This window comes from Euleptes europaea, chromosome 1, assembly GCF_029931775.1.
Source record: "Euleptes europaea isolate rEulEur1 chromosome 1, rEulEur1.hap1, whole genome shotgun sequence".
Classification (NCBI taxonomy): Eukaryota; Metazoa; Chordata; class Lepidosauria; order Squamata; family Sphaerodactylidae; genus Euleptes; species Euleptes europaea.
This window is the reverse complement of record NC_079312.1, coordinates 19,366,506-19,383,561: the sequence shown is the minus strand read 5'-3', so window position 1 is coordinate 19,383,561 and position 17,056 is coordinate 19,366,506. Positions and strand designations below refer to the sequence as shown.

At 49.9% G+C, this 17,056-nt stretch overlaps 1 protein-coding gene across 1 annotated transcript; it reads left to right on the top strand.

Annotated features, from left to right (window-relative positions):
- The first annotated feature begins 1,781 nt into the window (after positions 1-1,781).
- ATF6B (activating transcription factor 6 beta) lies at positions 1,782-17,056 on the top strand. The gene is made up of 16 exons (XM_056844588.1): positions 1,782-1,900; positions 2,401-2,504; positions 4,391-4,466; positions 5,292-5,401; positions 5,491-5,620; positions 7,215-7,391; positions 7,577-7,764; positions 8,766-8,951; positions 9,692-9,783; positions 10,338-10,508; positions 11,766-11,873; positions 12,031-12,121; positions 12,564-12,637; positions 14,352-14,463; positions 16,586-16,670; positions 16,782-17,056. The coding sequence occupies exons 1-16, from the start codon at positions 1,816-1,818 to the stop codon at positions 17,054-17,056; spliced, it is 2,064 nt and encodes a 687-aa protein (XP_056700566.1). The 5' UTR covers positions 1,782-1,815.

Here is a 17,056-nt window from a genome sequence, read left to right as displayed (position 1 = left end):
AGATTACTATACATCACTTTGAGCACCTAGCCGTTGGAAAGACCGGCGGGAAAGACCAGCTGAGGGCCGGCGGGCACGGGCATGCACACTGCGCACGTCACTTCCGGGTTTACCCGGAAGCGACATGGACACTCTGGCAACCTTGGCTGAAACTTTATGGAAACCATACAGTTTCGGCCGGGATCGCTAGAGCGTCCGCGTCGCTTCCGGGTAGACCCGGAAGTGATGTAGGCGCGTTGCGCGGGGTGTGTGCGCATGCCGTGCAAAGCTCCCGCCAGTGGAGCTGCGGGGCCTGGCAATCCTAGCAGGCGCTGCCTCTTGGCAGTGGTCCATTGGCGCAACTCCCTGCGCCGGCCTGCGCTCCCTGAGAGGTGTTCCTCGGGGCGGAGCTACATTTAGGCAGTTTTCTAACCCTTCACCCAAGAAACACCCCTTCCTGCAGCAATATAGTTATGACACCTTTTTTGGTGTCGTAGCCCTGCTGATGTCTATGGGGGCATTTTCCTATAAGAGTTAAATTTCTTTTTGGAGGAAAAAAAAAAGGAGGTGGCTTGGCAGCGGGCTGAAAGTAGGGTTGCCAACCTCCAGGTACTAGCTGGAAATTTCCTGCTATTACAACTGATCTCCAGCCGACAGAGACCAGTTCACCTGGCTGCTTTGGCAATTGGACTCTATGGCATTGAAGTCCCTCCCCAAACCCCACCCTCCTCAGTCTCCACCCCAAAAACCTCCCACCAGTGGCAAAGAGGGACCTGGCAACCCTAGCTGAAAGTGATGATTTGGTAGAGGTAGCTAATGACACCATCAACTGCCACGTTCTACTCATAAGGCCTTGTGACTGCTGAAGATACTAACAGTCCTGGAGAAAAATGCCCATTCCAATAATTTAAAAAAACAGCCCCATTCCTGGGAGCTTCCTCCTCCCCAAAATGTTTAAGAAGATTTAGGAGAAGCAGATAATTAAAAAATAAATAAATAGATAATAACCTGTTTTTCTGTGCAAAATATTTTGTGTTTAAACAATTATACTTTACTTGTTAAATTCTTGTGCATCTAGCAGCTGTTACAAAGTCTTCCATTTATTATCCTCTAAAAGGCTCTGGTAACTTCCTCATGGCTACCTAATGACTCCTTGGATGTGGGTAAGATTTGAACTGAGGCCAACAAGTTTTTTTAAAGAATAGATTCTCCATAAATAACAACAACAACAAAAGAACCCATCAAAGAAGCTTGTGTATTTTGGGGAAAAAAAGAAGTAAAAAAAAAAAAACCCACAACTCCTACTGGCACGTGCGTGAAGCACCTAAATACGCATGCGCGATTTTTAGGAAAAAAACTGAATTTCATACGCATGCGCGTATCACTCTCTGCGGTCTAGCGCCAACTCTACGCATGCGCTAAACGACTACTCACTCATAGAATGCATTGGCTTCGCGCTGGTATGAAATGCGTCTACGGCCAGCTACTTCTACGTCCCTCTCGACCACCTACGCCACGCTGCCTCTGCGCATGCCCATTCCCTCCTTCCCTTTTCCGTTCTATGAGAATTCCAGTAAAATTGTGTTTCGTAGCCCTCGGTGCCCACGCGCAGTTAGATCGTCCGCGATTGGCTCAGAGCATTCCGGCTCTCTACGCTTCCGTATCGTTTCCTTTTGGCTATTGGTGCAAGGTCCGGTCGCAGCCCGCCTTCTCTCCCCCCGATTGGCTGGACCAGTGCGGTAGCGCGATTCCCATTGGGCAAGGGTGTTGCTATGACAGCAGTGGGGGGTGGGTGTGAGGCAGCGGCCGTGCAGAGTAGGAAAAGGTGGAAGGAAGATGGCGGCGCTGGCTTCGGAGCTGCTGCTTTTGAGCGACTCGAGCCGCTTCCGTGCGGATAACCTGCTCAGCAGCGAGGACTGGGGTGAGGGGGACACAAAGGAAAGAACTTTCCTATTGGCTGGGAAAGGGGGGTCGGGCCATTGCAGGGGGTCGAGGGTGGGCGGGGCCTAGATGCTGGGGGGGGGGCTTAAGGTCTGTTTTGGAGGGGGGCGAAAATGGAAAATGGGAGGGGTGGGAGATTAGGGTGGCTCTTTTTCCTTCCTGTGTCTTCAGCAAATTCAAAATAGGCACCTGTTTAGCAGGTGCGCCTGCCTCATCTGTTCCTGGACAGAGCTTTACCTGTTGAATGTCTACCTGCTGCGCACTTTTGTTAATGTTAAGGCCCCCTGAGCGGATGGGATGGAGGAGGAAGCCGGTTGGGTGGGGGCAATTCAGGGCTAAGGTCTTATCGGATTCATAACCGGAAGGAGGCCTGCAGGTGGCACAAGGAAAGGAGGGAGGGGAAGGCAGTGGCATGGCGACGAGGCATATTTGGTTATCTTTCCTGCCTCACTGATTGCTCTCTTTGCTGGTTCCCCACAGACACGGGTCTCTACAGTTGCCTGGATGATGACAGAGATGTGGCAGCAGAACTCTTCCCCTGTCTGGAACGCAGCGTTTTGGATGCTGAAGGAGACCATTGCATGGTGAGAGAGAGAGAGTCACCTTCACACGTGTGCCAAGGAAATGCACGCCGTTCTCTCTCCCCCATCCAGTTGCTCTGAAGCCTGCCCTTCCCTTAGTCCCTTAGTCCCTCTCCCCCTGCTATGAGCCCTAAATGTGGTTTAGACAAATGCTCAACACCCTCCCTCTCACTTCTATCAGTTCATCTGTATTTGACACCAGAGGGATGCATAAATTGCTTGAGCTGGGCTGGCATCTGGGAGCACTGGATCCAAGTCTCTAAGCTCCTCATAAGGGTACCCCCATCTCCACCTTGCGGTGTCCATGACTTTAGTCTGCATTCACTGAACCCCAGTGTGTTTACTATGTGTGCAAAGGCAAAACTGCCATCCTTCAACAAACTGGAATCATGGGTTTAAAACAGTCTCAACACTGTGCTGATCCTCTCATTACAAACCTCTTCCTCTCTGGTCCCATCCCCTTTATAGGTACGGTATTACCCTGTTCTCCAAGTCACTGTCACATTTTCCTTTTGTTCACAGCCTTTATTGGCTTTTCTCAGTATGGCACAGTGATTAAGAGTGGCGGACTCTAATATGGAGAACCAGGTTTGATTCCCCATTCCTCCACATGAAGCCTGCTGGGTGACCTTGGGCTAGTCACAGTTCTCTCCAAACTATCTCAGCCCCACCTACCTCACAAGGTGCCTGTTGTAAGGAGGGGAAGGGAAGGTGATTGTAAGCACCTTTGAGACTCCTTAAAGGTCGAGAAAAGCGGGGTATAAAAAACCAACTCTTCTTATCTGAATGGAATGAAGCCTCCAGTCACAGAAACCTTTATATATCCAGTCTGGTGTAGAAGTTAAAATGCTTGGCTTGGACTGGGGAGACCCAGGTTTGAATCCCCACTCTGCCGTGTAAACTTGCTAGGTGACCTTGGGCCAGTCGCACACTCTCAGCCAAACCCGCCTCACAGGGTTGTTGTGAGGATAAAATGGAGAAGAGCAGAATGATGGAAGCTGTTTTGGGTCCCCATTGGGGAAAAAGCCAGGGTACAAAGCACATTAAATAAATAAAAATAAACAATAGCCCTGTGTGCCCTGACACCACCCCACCTTTGTGTGGATAAAACTATTCTGCACAATGGGGCAACACAAATGTGTGTGTGTGTGTGTGTGTGTGGGTTTCATGGCAAGAGACTATAGCTGTCTTCAAATCCAGGGATACCCAAATAAGAGTTGTTGGAGCTTTTTTTAGAAAAGAGTGGTACAAAAAATTCAGGCAGCATATTAGGTGGCCGTAGTAATGCAGCATACCAAGAGCACTGTGGTGCAGTGTGGTTAGCTGCAGTCCTGCAGTCAAAGCTCTTCTCATGACGTGAGTTCGATCCTGACAGATGTTGGTTTCAGGTAACCTGCTCAAGGCTGACTCAGCCTTCCATCCTTCCAAGGTCGGTTAAATGATCTCCCTTCCTTCTGAGGTCGGTTAAATGAGAACCACGATTGCTGAGAGTAAAGTGTAGACGACTGGGGAAGGAAACGGCAAACAACCCCGTAAACATAGTCTGCCTAGTGAATGTGGTGATGTGACGTCACCCCATGGGTCAGGAATGACCCGGTGTTTGCACAGGGAGACTACCTTTACCTTTAGTAATGCTGCAAAGCTCACAAAAACATGGGACAAAGAAGGAAAGCGAATGGAGCTGGGTGGGAAAAGAGTAGAGGATGTGAAGCAGAGATAGTGTGGGGAGTGAGAGCAGAGTCTGAATGAGAGGAAATGAAGGACAGCTGGGGAAAGGGAACTGAAACAGGACTTGAGCATGGGGGTGGAGACTCGCGGTGGGATGGCGTTTCCTCACCCTTTTTTAATTCGTTTTGATTTTTATACCATTCCTCTTTTCTGGTCCTTAGTTCAGTGATGGATTTGACATGGAAACGACACCCCCAGACCCTCCTTGGGACCCATTACATGACACCCTCTTTCCAGGTGAGTAGTCTTAGGATTGTACTTGAGTAGGATTCTGCTTATGATGGAGTGGTTAGTCTGATCCAGTAGAACTTGATTTACTGTTTGTTGGTGAATCGCTGCAGCATTCAAGCAGTGAATTTGGAGCTCCCGTGCCTTGGGGATGTGGCTGCAGTCATGCACCCTGTGCAAGTAGCTGAGCTGCTAACAATGACCTTGGGCTAGATGGTTCTGATCCTGTGTCAAGGAAGTAGAAGTGGCGGATCCAGTTCCCAGATCTTAGGCAGGATGAAATTTATTGTGGTATCAGCTGCAAGAAACATATTGGACTTGAAGGTGATGCAGGGCTGTTTGTTTTTGTTGGTTTTTGTTATGAACACATGAAGCTGCCTTATACTGAATCAGACCCTTGGTCCATCAAAGTCAGTATGCAGTTAGGGAAAAAAAGGAGCCAGCTGTGGCCCGAGCACCGATAAACATCAGATGTAACTTTACAGCTCTAGGCAGAGCCTTTGAAAAAGGAGGCAGTGCAAAATGGATTTTCAGGGTCTATTTCTGGAGGGGTCTCAGATGTGTTGCTGAAGAGGATTTCTCCCTCCACCCTGTGCTGAGCTCACAGAGATGCCAGATTATCTCCTCCGGAGGTGGCAATCTGCAAAGAAGGCACTGTTGAGCCATTACTGCCTCCTCTGCCAGAGGAAATGGGGTGGGGAGGGGGAGAGCCTTCAGTTCTACTGAGGGAATTTTGCTTGTGTGTGTGAAAATAAACTGATTTGTTTTTCTCCCTTGGCTTTGTTGTGAGGGCAACAGAATCGTGTTAGCAGTTTGTTCTCCTTTTGCCTGTAGAGCTGCAGGTAAAGTCCGAGCCGGTCTCCCCGGCCTCATCTCACTGCTCTGATTTGTCTGCTGCATCCTCCCCTTCTTCTTCCTTCTCCTCTGCTGACTTCCCAGGGCAGGTACGTCATCCCAGTTCCCTTTTGGCGTCTTATCTCATCCCCGTCTTAAAGTTTCTGTGTTCTTCAAGGCTCTGTACTTTTCTTCCCAGGCCCCCAGCCCAGGTGATGTGATTGGGGTGAAGACGGAGCACCCCCCAACCCCTCCATGCATGTTTGGAGATGTCCTCTCGCCCCCCTTTGGCACTGTGCACATCAGTGTCGTCCCAGCACCTGACACAGGTAGGCAGCTGGGGAGGATAAGCTTCTAGCTATGAGTGGCTGCATTTGGAAGCTTTTTGACCTCTTCAAGGAGGTTTGAAATTCTGAAACCTGCATAACCAAGGTCAGCTCAAAGAGGGTTAGTGCGACACATCTGTGGCTATTGGTATTCTTTGACAGAGCCAGTATGGTGGGATGATTAAAGGGTTAGACTAGGGCCAGAGAGGCCTGGGTTCAAATCCTCATTCTGTCCTGAGGTGACCTTTGGCCAGCTGCCCCCTCTAAGCCCTGATCGACTTCCCAAGGCTCCGGTGTGGATAACGGAGTGGGGAGGAACTGTGTATGTTGCTCTGGGTTTCTTGGAGGAAAGGTGGGATAGAAATCTTGTCTGAGGTTCTTTGTGCTCGAGGAAAGCATGGCATCATATGAATGTTCCCAAATCAGCACACATGAAACTGCCTTATACCGAATCACACCATCAGTCCATCAAGGACAATGTTGTTTGCTCAGACTGGCACTGGCCCTCCAGGGCCTCAGGCAGAGGTCTTTCACATCACCTACTACTTGTAACTGGAGATGCCAGGGATTAAACCTGGGAACTTCTGCATGCAAAGCAGAGGCTCTTCCACTAAGCCACAGTCCATCCCCACATTGCCCTTACCGGAACAGATCTGCCTGATCCAACTCCTTATTCGCTACTTTAAAAAAACAAGAGTGCCAAGAATAATGCTAAGGAAGAAAATGAGAAGCCTGTGGCAAAAATATTGGTAGAGAGCGCAAATGAATACGTGATGTTCTCTCTTCACACACAATACCATCATGCAGGTTCATTAGCTTGCCCAAACACCTTCCTGCCACCAGTATCCTGCTCTTGGCCACTTGTGATTCCCCTTCCAGCAAATTGACCTTTCACTTCTCTCACGGAAATGTGCTGTCTGTTAACATTCTAACAATTGCCGCTTTCATCCCAGCTCATTGGAATGTGACACAACAGTAGTTCAGTGTACGACGTCCAGCATCTTTAAAACAAAAGAATGAATAAAGAGTGGGCGTTAAAAGTTCAGAGCATTTGATGGGAGCTCTGTTTGTTCTGTTTACAATAAGGAATGTTGTGGAGTAGAGTTCAACAAATAGTCACCTGCTCAAATTAAGCTTCTAGAGCAGAGTTTCTCAACCTTTTTACCCTTGCGGAACCCTTGAAATAATATTCATGTCTCAGGGAACCCCCTACATATGATTTACATATTATTAGCCTATTCATCACTATTTCTCGCGGAACCCCTAGCGATTTCTCACAGAACGCTAGGGTTCTGGGGAACCCTGGTCGGGAACGCTGTTCTAGAGCAATAAGTACAGGTTAATCACATGCTCCCATCTTTCTTTTGTCAAATTTCCCTCCCTGCTTCTTGAATTGGCTTGGAAAAGGGCATCTTCCGGAGGGATTCCCATTCATTCGCTATTCTTCCCTTTTCGTTTCACGTAGCTGTGGTTTTTTGCAGACCACAGCTGGCGTTGGAAGTGGCGGCCCAGTAGTGAAGCCTGATTCTGACTAGGGCTTGAGAGCCCTGAAAGGGGGACGAATCCAGCTCCAGTGACCATTTTGCTCTCGTTACAGGGAAAGCCACGGCCCCCAACAAAGCTGAGAGCATTCTCAGCCGGAAGCCCCCCATTCAGCCCAAGCCGGTTGTGGTCACCACTGTGCCGGTGCAGCCGGCGGCCGCTCCCAGTAAGACTATCTTACTGCAGCCTGTCCCAGCCACCCAGTCGCAGACGATCAACCCTGGAATAACAGGTAACCAGGCAACAAGGCTGCTCTCCGTTCTGCGGTGTTGGGAGCGCTGCTGTGCGGAAGCTCCTGTTGCTGGAGGGGATTTGCTGCGTTTCCTCGGAAGCCGGCAGGGAAGGGACCTTCAGTTGTGCGGCACAGAGAGTTTGTCTGGCCTTGCTCATTTTTACGCGTGTATCTTTTGGTCTCAGTCCCGGCTCAGGGTGTGGTGATCTCCCAGTCCGAACTGCTGCACCTCCCCGTGTCTGGCCTGATCAAGGTTCAGTCCCCTGTGAAGGAAGGCCTCCCAGCCAAGCCCGCTCCCTCTGCCCCCAAGCCGGAAGCCAAAACCATCGTCCCGGCACCCACACAGATCGGATCCTGCAGCCCGGAGATTGACGTAAGTCATGCCTTGGTATCCCGGCTCCTTGTCCCCTTCTCTTTGCTGCCCAGGGGGCTCTCTGTCTGGCGGCCTCTCCTTAAATCCGAAAGGGACAGTTCAGCACTCCAACATCTGCCCTGCCCCAGGGCTTCCAAAAGAACTTTGTAACTGGAGTATCCATCCCCTTATTTTTTTATTATTAAAAGATTTATTTATTTATTATTTATTTATTTTTCAAATTTCTAACCCGCCCTCCCCTGCCAAGGCGGGTTACAACATTAAAACCATAAGTATAACAATCGGACATTTAAAACCATAAATAAAATTCCTGAATTTTAAGAATATGAATGATACCTGAAAGATGAGAAAAACAAAGATCCATATCACGACCGCATTTACAATTAAATCAATTACTACTATATTTTGCTTTATTGTTACCATCATGTATGGGAAGGCTCTGACTGCCCCATGTTTAAATTGAGCACCTTTTTCATTTTACCTTATGCTGATTTTGCTTGACATGCATGGGCCTATTACAATGTTTAGCAGTTTTTATTAATATGATTTTACTGTAGTCTGTTGTATTGATTTTTTAAAAAATGTATTCTGTGAGCTGCCCTGAATCCAGCTTTAGCTGGGGATTGAGGGTGGGGCAAAATAAAATTACACCAAAGGAAAAAGGGAAAAATATATAATGATGATGTAATGAACAATTCCCCTTATGTTAATCCCAAGCATTTTGTGTGTGATTTCTGAACATGGATGTGCTGTTTCTAGTAGCCACTTGAGCTCCCTGTTTATCTATAAACTCTTTACAAAGCCACTAGCAGCTTCTGCAACATCTGGTCATAGTGAATCCCATATACACTCACTATACTTTCAGTGAAGGATCTCCTTTTACCCAGGTTCTTGTCTGCTTGAACTTTATCACTCCGTGCTTTAAAAAAAAACAAAAAACGCGTGCACGAATAACAAACGCGTGCACAAATAACGTTTTCTCTCTTGGTACGCCTTAATAGCTGAAAGTGTTGAAGCGGCAGCAGCGCATGATTAAGAACCGTGAGTCGGCTTGCCAGTCCCGGAGGAAAAAGAAGGAGTACCTGCAGGGGCTGGAGGCCCGGCTGCGGGAGGCCCTTGCGGACAACGAGAGGCTCCGGCGGGAGAACGCACTCCTCCGACGGCGGCTGGACTGTGTCCTCAACGAGGTGGGTGCTGGCCGCTCTGAAACAGTAACTGCAGGATCAGCGGAGCATGCTTATTCTATTAGGTGCTGTGGAACACAGGCAGGACCATGCTGCTGCAGTTGTCTTGCTTGGGGGCTTGCTAGAGGCACCTGGTTGGCCACTGTGTGAACAGACTGCTGGACTTGATGGACCCTTAGTCTGATCCAGCAGGGCCTTTTTTAGGTTCTCATGTTATGTTCATCCTTGCTGGTGAAACTTAATTCCAGCTTCCCCCTGCTATTCCTATTTTGCATGCATATGTTTATGTAACATTTCAGTAAGGGTGTTGTCGAGCTGGAAAGGGTATGGAGAAGGGCGACTGAAGGGGTTTGAGCGCAATGTAGAGAAAGCTGCTAGAGAGATTGCTCTTTCTCTCCCATCGTGCTGGACCTGGGAGGCAGCCAGTGATGTGGGGGTAGATTCCGGGCAGAAAAAAAGGAAGGTGTTTCTTTGCCCAATGCATGATTTGACTGCTGGAACGCAGTGCCACAAGATGTAGTGGTGATTGCTGGTTGGCTTTGATAAAGAAAGGAACTGGACACATTCCAGGAGGAAAGCTCCATCAAAAGCTGTTAACTATGATGATTAAATGGGAACCTGCAGGTTCAAAGTCAGTGTACTTCTGAGTCTGAGATGCTGGTTTGTCCAAGGAAGGTATGGATTTTAAACCGGCAATATGCTGTTCTTGTGACAGAGGGTGACTCATTTTTGTCTTCTCTTAGAACGGAGATATGAAGTTTGTCTCCGGGAATCGGAAAGTCATCTGCGTCATGGTGGTGCTGCTTTTCATAGCCTTCAGTTTTGGGCCTGTCAGGTGAGCTCCTACCCCACCCCACCCCAAGGCACTGCGTGTAATCCCTTTCTCAGTCAATAAGCGACTTAGCTCATCATTCCTCATCTCTCTTCCCCCAGGGAATTCAGCTGGGCTTTGTGTGCGAGGAACATGGCATGTGGGTGCTTGCCGGGCACAGACTAAACCTGGCAGACTGGTTAGGGGAGGTGTTTTCTCTGGATGATGGTGTATTTGGGGTGATCATAGTGTGAAACTATACTTGGAGGGCCAACGACTTGAAATTCCCATCTTCCTGTTATTGGCTTTCTGGTTTTTTTGCTCTTGTTGCCTGATTTTTTTGATGGTGGGAGTGGGAGGAGAGAGTTGAGTTTCTATCACTGCCAAGTCTTTCCTGCAATATACTGAGTATACTCAGGAAGCACAGTGGCAGGTTAGATCCTGCCATGAGGAGGGGAGAATCCCATTTTTAGGGTTGTTTTTTTTTTTTTTTGGTGAGGGCATGCCACCCAAATTTAATTCTTTGGTAAGGTGTCCCAAAATGTCCTCGGTGTTGTGTCCTCTTCCACCCTTCCCAGCATCAGCGAGCGAAAAGTAGCAGACGTGGACCCACCCAGACAGGAAGCGGAGGCCGGTCCCAGCCGCAGACACCTTTTAGGCATCATAGAGGAGTCTCTGGAAGTCCCAGAGGAGGAGCTGACTGAGCACCAAGAGGAGGCCCCAGCCAGTCCTGGAAAGACTCCGTTCAGGTAACTTGGGGAAGGGTTAAGACGGCAGCTAAGAGCGTGATGTAGAAGGCCACAGGCTCAAGTCTCGACGCAGGCCTTAATTCATACGTGTAATCCTCCTTGGGTCCCCGTGATAAAGGCAGACTGTAAACAAAAGTAAAAAAAGAATTCACCGGGTGGTCTCAGGTGAGCCAGCCTGGGGCCCGCTTTCCCCTGTTAGGTGGCAATAACATTACTGGCTTGGGGAGGGGCCGTGGCTCAGTGGTAGAGCATCTGCTCGGCATGCAGAAGGTCCCAGGTTCAATTGTCGGCCTCTCCAGTTAAAGGAACTAGAGAAGTAGGTGATGTGAAAGACCTGAGACCCTGGAGAGCCGCTGCCCGTCTGAGTAGACTGTACTGACTTTGATGGACCAAGGGTCTGATTCAGTATAAGGCAGCTTCATGTGTTCATGTGTCTTACCAAGCACTACATAAACAATGACGACAACCATTTTCTCCTGTGGTCAACTCTAAAAGTTTGGACTTCCATCATACCCATTGGGCTTTCCCAGTGCTATTGTGCCACCACCAAAAAGGCCCTCTCTTCGGTCGCCGCCAGCTTAAACTTTCATGTGGCAGAGTCCTCCAGAACAGGACCACTGAAGCAGATTGAAGCTATCGGTGGATTCATATGGTGGGATAAGGTGATCCTTTCTGTACCCTGGTCCCAGGTAGCAGTTTTCCCTATAGACGACATAATTTATTATGTTGTAACATGGTCTTAAGTAGCCTGCCTGGCGTAAATGGCTCACTGCCAAATCGTAGGTGGCTAAGAGAGCAAAAAGAACCCAAACCACAAAACGGTCATATGGAAGAGACTCATTTATTACCCTGTTCATGTTGTTACTGCTTGATTTCCACACCTGTGAGTTTTTTTTTATGTTGCTGATGTCATTCTTCAAGATGAGAGAATATGTACAAACCTTTCATAACCTCCTTGCTGCTTATGCAGCCAAGTATATTTTTTTAATCGAGTGGCCTGTGGCTCGATAGAACCTCTGCTTTGCACGCAGAAGGTCTCTGGTTCAATCCCCGTCAATGCCAGTTAAAAAGAGGTGGTAGGAGGTGATGGGGAAGACCTCTGCCTGAGACCCTGGAGAGCCACTGCCAGTCTAGACAATACTGACCTTGATGCACTGGGGGTCTGATTCCATATAAGGCAGGTTAATGTGAATCAATCCTATCTCTGATCCCCTTTGCCCTTAAGTGTTTGCATTTTGCCTCCTTCTCCCCCTCCAGAAACCTGTCTGCTCCCTTCTCTGACATGAAGGACCTGATGCTGAGGGACTTGAACAAGCTGTTCCTGGCTTCTGACTGCCGCCAGTTCAATCGCACGGAATCGCTCAGGTAGGCTCCGGAGGGGAGAGGAAGGGGTTGTGGCTGAGCCATTTGGGGAGTTATCCTTGCACTGTGATGCCCTTCTGCCTGCGAAGAGAGGGAGAGCAAGCCCAGAGAGCGCAGCTCTTCTGGGTGACCCTCCCCCTGTCTCCTCTTCCATCTGCAGGCTGGCAGACGAACTCAGTGGGTGGGTCCGAAGACACCAGATCAACGGGAGGAAGCCATCGCAGTCACGGAAAGCTGCGCAGGCCAGCCAGGTGGGAGGTGATAGGCCCAGAAAGGAAGGCCTTAGTTCAGGGGTGTCAAACATAAGGCCCGAGGTCCAGATCCAGCCCCTTTAGAGCTCTGATCTGGCCCACAAACCAGCTGAGGCAGCCCCCCTGCCCCCCACTGAACTGGCGAGGCATGGCCCGGTCTGACGAAATGATATTTATATCATATCTGGCCCTTGTAAGAATTGAGTGTGACACCCCTGCTTTAGTTGGAGCTTCGGGGGTGGTGGTCACATAACTATAAAAGTCTGGGCTGGAAAGCTGGTACCTGAAATCTTACTGTGGTTCCCTCCCGAAAAGTTGGGGGAGGGAGGGGGAATTGCCTGGGAGGTTGTGCAGAGGCCCCTGTTTTGCTGAATCCCCCCGATCTCCACCTTTGAACCTTCATCTGTTTCCCACCTTTGAACCCTCATCTGTTTCCTTTCAGGAGAAAACCAAGGAAAGGAAGCCCCTGAGCCCTTCCCGCTACGTCCCTGCCAGCCCCCCGAGGCACCCAGAGAGGTAAGCAGCTTCCTTGTCAGTCATCTTTGTGCCCTTTGGCCTCTGCAGTGTGTCCTTTGCTCAGAACTGTTGGCTCCGGCTCCTGCTTTTCCTTTCCACCCTAGCCTCTTACAGACAATGGCCCTGAGTGTGTTCTCCAGTTGCGTCTTCCCTTAGCCTTGATGCTGCTCTTCCCTATGGAATCCCTTATGTCACAGTTTCTGATTTGGGTCTTGACTGGGTGCGTTTCTTGGCCCTGCCGCAGAGGCCCTGCGGAGAGCGACAAGGCTGGTTGGCAACGTTCCCTTTGACCTCAAGGTTGAGCGATGACTTGCACTAGCGGTAGTCCCTGTACATGCAAAGCAGCAGAGATAGAAGAAGAAGAGTTCGTTTTTAGACCCTGCTTTTCTCTACACATGAACACATGAAGCTGCCTTATACTGAATCAGACCCTTGGTCCATCAGAGTCAGTGTTGTCTACTCAGACATGCAGTGGCTCTCCAGGGGTCTCAGGCAGGGGTCCTTCACATCACCTACCTGCCTGGTCCCTTTAACTGGAGATGCCGGGGATTGAACCTGGGACCTTCTGCGTGCCAAGCAGATGCTCTACCACTGAGCTACGGCCCCTCTACCTTTAAGGACTCTCAAAGCAGCCTAAAATCACCTCCCACCCCCCAACAGGCATCTTGTGAAGCAGGTAGGGCTGAGAGAGTTCAGAGAGGACTGTGACTGGCCCAAAGTCACCCAGCAGACTTCATGTGTAGGAGTGGGGAAACAAAACCACTCTTAATCACTACACCACGCTGGCTCTCAGAACTGTGAATATCACATTCATACAGTCCTTTTCTAGGAGATCCTGTCGGATAAATGACATTTAGGAGGATATGTGTTAACTGGCGCTGCGGACATCCGTTTTATAGGTGAGGAAGAACTGGGCCTGACAGACTGGGAGTTGCCCAGGGTCATGTGGGGAGGCTGTGGCAGAGGAGAAATTGGAGTTGTGGATCTCCTGCATCAAAGTCCATTACCCTGTCCCTGCAGCTCACACATAATACACACACACACCCATTGGACCCCCTCTTCTTGAACACATGAAGCAGCCTTATACCAATGGACCTTTGGTCAGTATTGTCTACTCAGACCGGCAGCGACTCTCCAGGGTCCCAGGCAGAGGTCTTTCACATCACCTATTTGCCTGGAGATGCTGGGGATTGAACCTGGGACCTTCTGCATATCAAGCAGATGCTCTACCACTGAGTCACAGCCCCTTCCTTTGCAGCTTTTTCCAGCACAGCACATTTCCCAAGGCCTTAGAAGGAAAGGAGAGGGTTGGCCCTCACCCACGCTTTCTTTTTTTTGTTACTTGCTGCCATAGAAGCTCGGGAGATCTTTCCTTTGCTGCCTCTCCTTCTTTTTGTCTCTCTTGGCACTCCTCCAAATCAATTCTGTTTCTTGCACTCTTCCCCCACATTCCTACTCAAAGTAGGTCCTCGCTTTGTTATCGGTCCCGTGGCTCCCAAGCTAGCTGTAGTTGCTGTTCCTGGCTTGGGGGGAGCGTTTTGTGTAACAGGACCTGTTGCCTCCTAGGTCAGACTGCTAGAAAGGGATGATGGCTTCCCACCGCCTCTAGTCAGCTGCTCCGTCTGCACTTGGTCCCCCTCTCCTTCTCCTGGCTTCTGTGGTGCACTTGCACTGTGTGGCCTCCTTTTCCCATCTGCTCTTCCTGTCCTTTCAGGGATTCCCTGAGCCAGCTGCAGGTGTATCAGCATCCTGACCACAAGGACCATGACTTCATGGATGCCATCGATCGGCGAGAGGACACCTTCTACGTGGTGTCATTCCGCAGGGTGAGTTGTTTGGTAACTACAATGATGTGAAGCCGCAGAGATGGCTGTGAGGACAATTAAATAACAAGAAGGGAAGAAGAGCCATGCTGGATCAGACCACAGGCCCATGAAGTCCAGCACCCTTGTTTCCCAAGGTAGAGAGAGAAGATTCCCATGGGTATTCATCAGGACACTGTCTCTAGGCCTCCCTCTTACCTTTTCCCAGCCCCAGTTCCCCACCTGAGAAATAGAGGAGTGGGAGGAAAAAAACGGCCTCCACATAGTGACACTCTAATGTCATAGTGCTGCTCTCATAGTTCTGCCCTAATGTCAAACTCTGGTGTCCATCCCTAGCTTCCCACAAACAGACACGCTCAGACAGGTGATGATCCTAAGCAAAGCTAATTTAATGGGAGAAAAAGGACAGAGTTTCAGAAGTTGGCTGCAGCTCACGCAAGTAAGGGCAGCAATAGAGGCAAGGTGGATTTGCTTACAATAAAAAGGATTCAAAGCGAAAGCAACTGTACTCTGGGAACCTGCTGGTTCCTATGGCTACGACCAAATAACAGTACACACGGCTTCCCGGTCTCTCACAGCTTCAAGGTCAAAACACAGTCCCACAAACAGGATTCAGTATGAGATCACAGCCTTGACCAGCCCCCAGCAACCGTCCTTGAGAGGAGGCCCTCCGCAGGTGTGCAGCAGTGAAAGCTCCACTGGCTCACACCGGCTTTGACTCAGGGAGGCAGCCTAGAGTGTCAACCGGAAGTGATATCACAGCTTCCCTAAGCTCTGCCCTTCCCAGGTACCGCCCCCCAAATCTCCCAGCATTTGTGGAGAGCGGTGTTGGGAATCCTAACTGTCTCTGAACATGGAAGCTCCGTAAGTCATCATACCTAATAACTGTTGAAAGAATGGGTCCGCCATCTGGAGTAGATTAAAAAAAAATACGCGGAATTCTGTACCGCATCCTCCATCCGTTCGGTCACTTTGTGGAACGAGATCAGCGGGCCCCTCCGGCCTCCCCAAGTGCGGCCCATCCCCTCTGACATGTGCCGGCAGCCTGTGTGGGGCTGCTGCTCCTCCCGTCCAGCTGGTCAGGTTGTCTTGGGAGGCTGGCGTGGCAAGAGGGGGCAATCTCTCCCTTGTTTCCTACTTGTTTTTACCTCAGTTAATTGAGACGCCAGAGCCTTTATTCAGTTCAACAATAAAGTAACAGCATTTTATTATACTTCGTAGGGAAAGGTATTAGAGGGAAAACTAGTGTTAAGGGAAGGTACAGATTTTCTATATAAATAATGAGTTACTCAGCAAGTACAGCACAGATGTTATTTTGCTTAACCCAGATTTCCAATTTGTTAAGGTAGCTTAGTCCCAGAACCTGTACACAGAGGTTCATGTGTATACTCTGGTGCCTAAAACTAGGAAGTGTGGAGATTATCCCTTCTTCCTTCCTTTTTATCTCTGTGGAATTAATTCACAGCATTTAAAGCAATTCTCTCACAATTCTTGGGCCAAGAATACCTCTTTGCTCAGAGACTATTCCTCCCTCCTGTGACTAGAGTAGGGACTGTTTTTTCCTCCCAAACTCTTTCGTCACCCTTCTCTCCCCACCCCCACCCCCCAGTCACACTAGGCACAACCCATCACAACGAAACCCAGAGTGTTAAAAAAATCCCCCTTTTCCCCAGCAGCTCTGTCTTCTCAAGCTCCGCCCACTCCCTGTATGTTCCTTTCACATACAGTCACTGACCGACATTAACCCTCAGTCCGTCACATCTGCTCTCCTGAATGCCTCTGTGTGGCATCAGAGGGCCTAGAACCGCTGTGGCAGGGGGGGACGGGACTGGGAGCCACAGCAGGGAGGGGAAACGACAGAGGCTCACCGGAGAGGCTGGTTGAGGGGCAAGGAGTAGAGAAAGGATGGCCTATTTTGCAGGGCTGTCATGTCAGAGGGAAAGCGCCAGGCACTTTGCCATTCTTTGTCGAAAACCCACTTTCACTTGGAGGCTTTGGCACAATCCTTTAGCTCTCCTGTTCTGAAACCAAACCAAAACATTCTTCTCGTCCTCTTCCATCCCCCCCTTCTTGTAGTTTGGCACTTTATAAATAATAGCCATGATTTCCGTTCCCTTTGCCTTAGGATCATTTACTGCTGCCTGCCATCAGCCACAACAAAACCTCTCGCCCAAAGATGTCCCTGGTGATGCCCGCCATGGCCCTCAACGGTAAGAGAGCGGGTGGGAGAGAGAGAGAGAGACTGAGACCAGGTCCGCAGTGCCCCTGTCACCCCAGAAGCGGTTGCAGTTTGGTTTTTAATATTTTTGTCCCTCCTCCAGAGAGCCTGTACAACTCCTCGCTGGGCTATGAGGTGATGATGCAGATTGACTGCGAGGTGATGGACACTCGCGTCATCCACATCAAGAGCTCAACGGTGCCCCCCTTCCTGAGGCGCCAGGAGGCCACCCCCGACAACCACACTCAGCCTTCCCCACCGGCCTTTACCGGACGGACGACCCGGGCGGCTCTGCGCTCCCAACGCACCACCTTGTCCTCCTCGGCCAGACGGCACCCGCATCGCACCCTCTACCTGGGGGAACACGCTGGGGAGTAG

Excerpts from the sequence above, each read along its gene's own strand:
- ATF6B (XM_056844588.1), top strand. The coding sequence starts at position 1,816 with ATGGCGGCGCTGGCTTCGGAGCTGCTGCTTTTGAGCGACTCGAGCCGC. Across the intron at positions 9,784-10,337 it reads TTCAGTTTTGGGCCTGTCAG|CATCAGCGAGCGAAAAGTAG; the intron begins GTGAGCTCCTAC and ends CACCCTTCCCAG. Across the intron at positions 10,509-11,765 it reads CCTGGAAAGACTCCGTTCAG|AAACCTGTCTGCTCCCTTCT; the intron begins GTAACTTGGGGA and ends CTCCCCCTCCAG.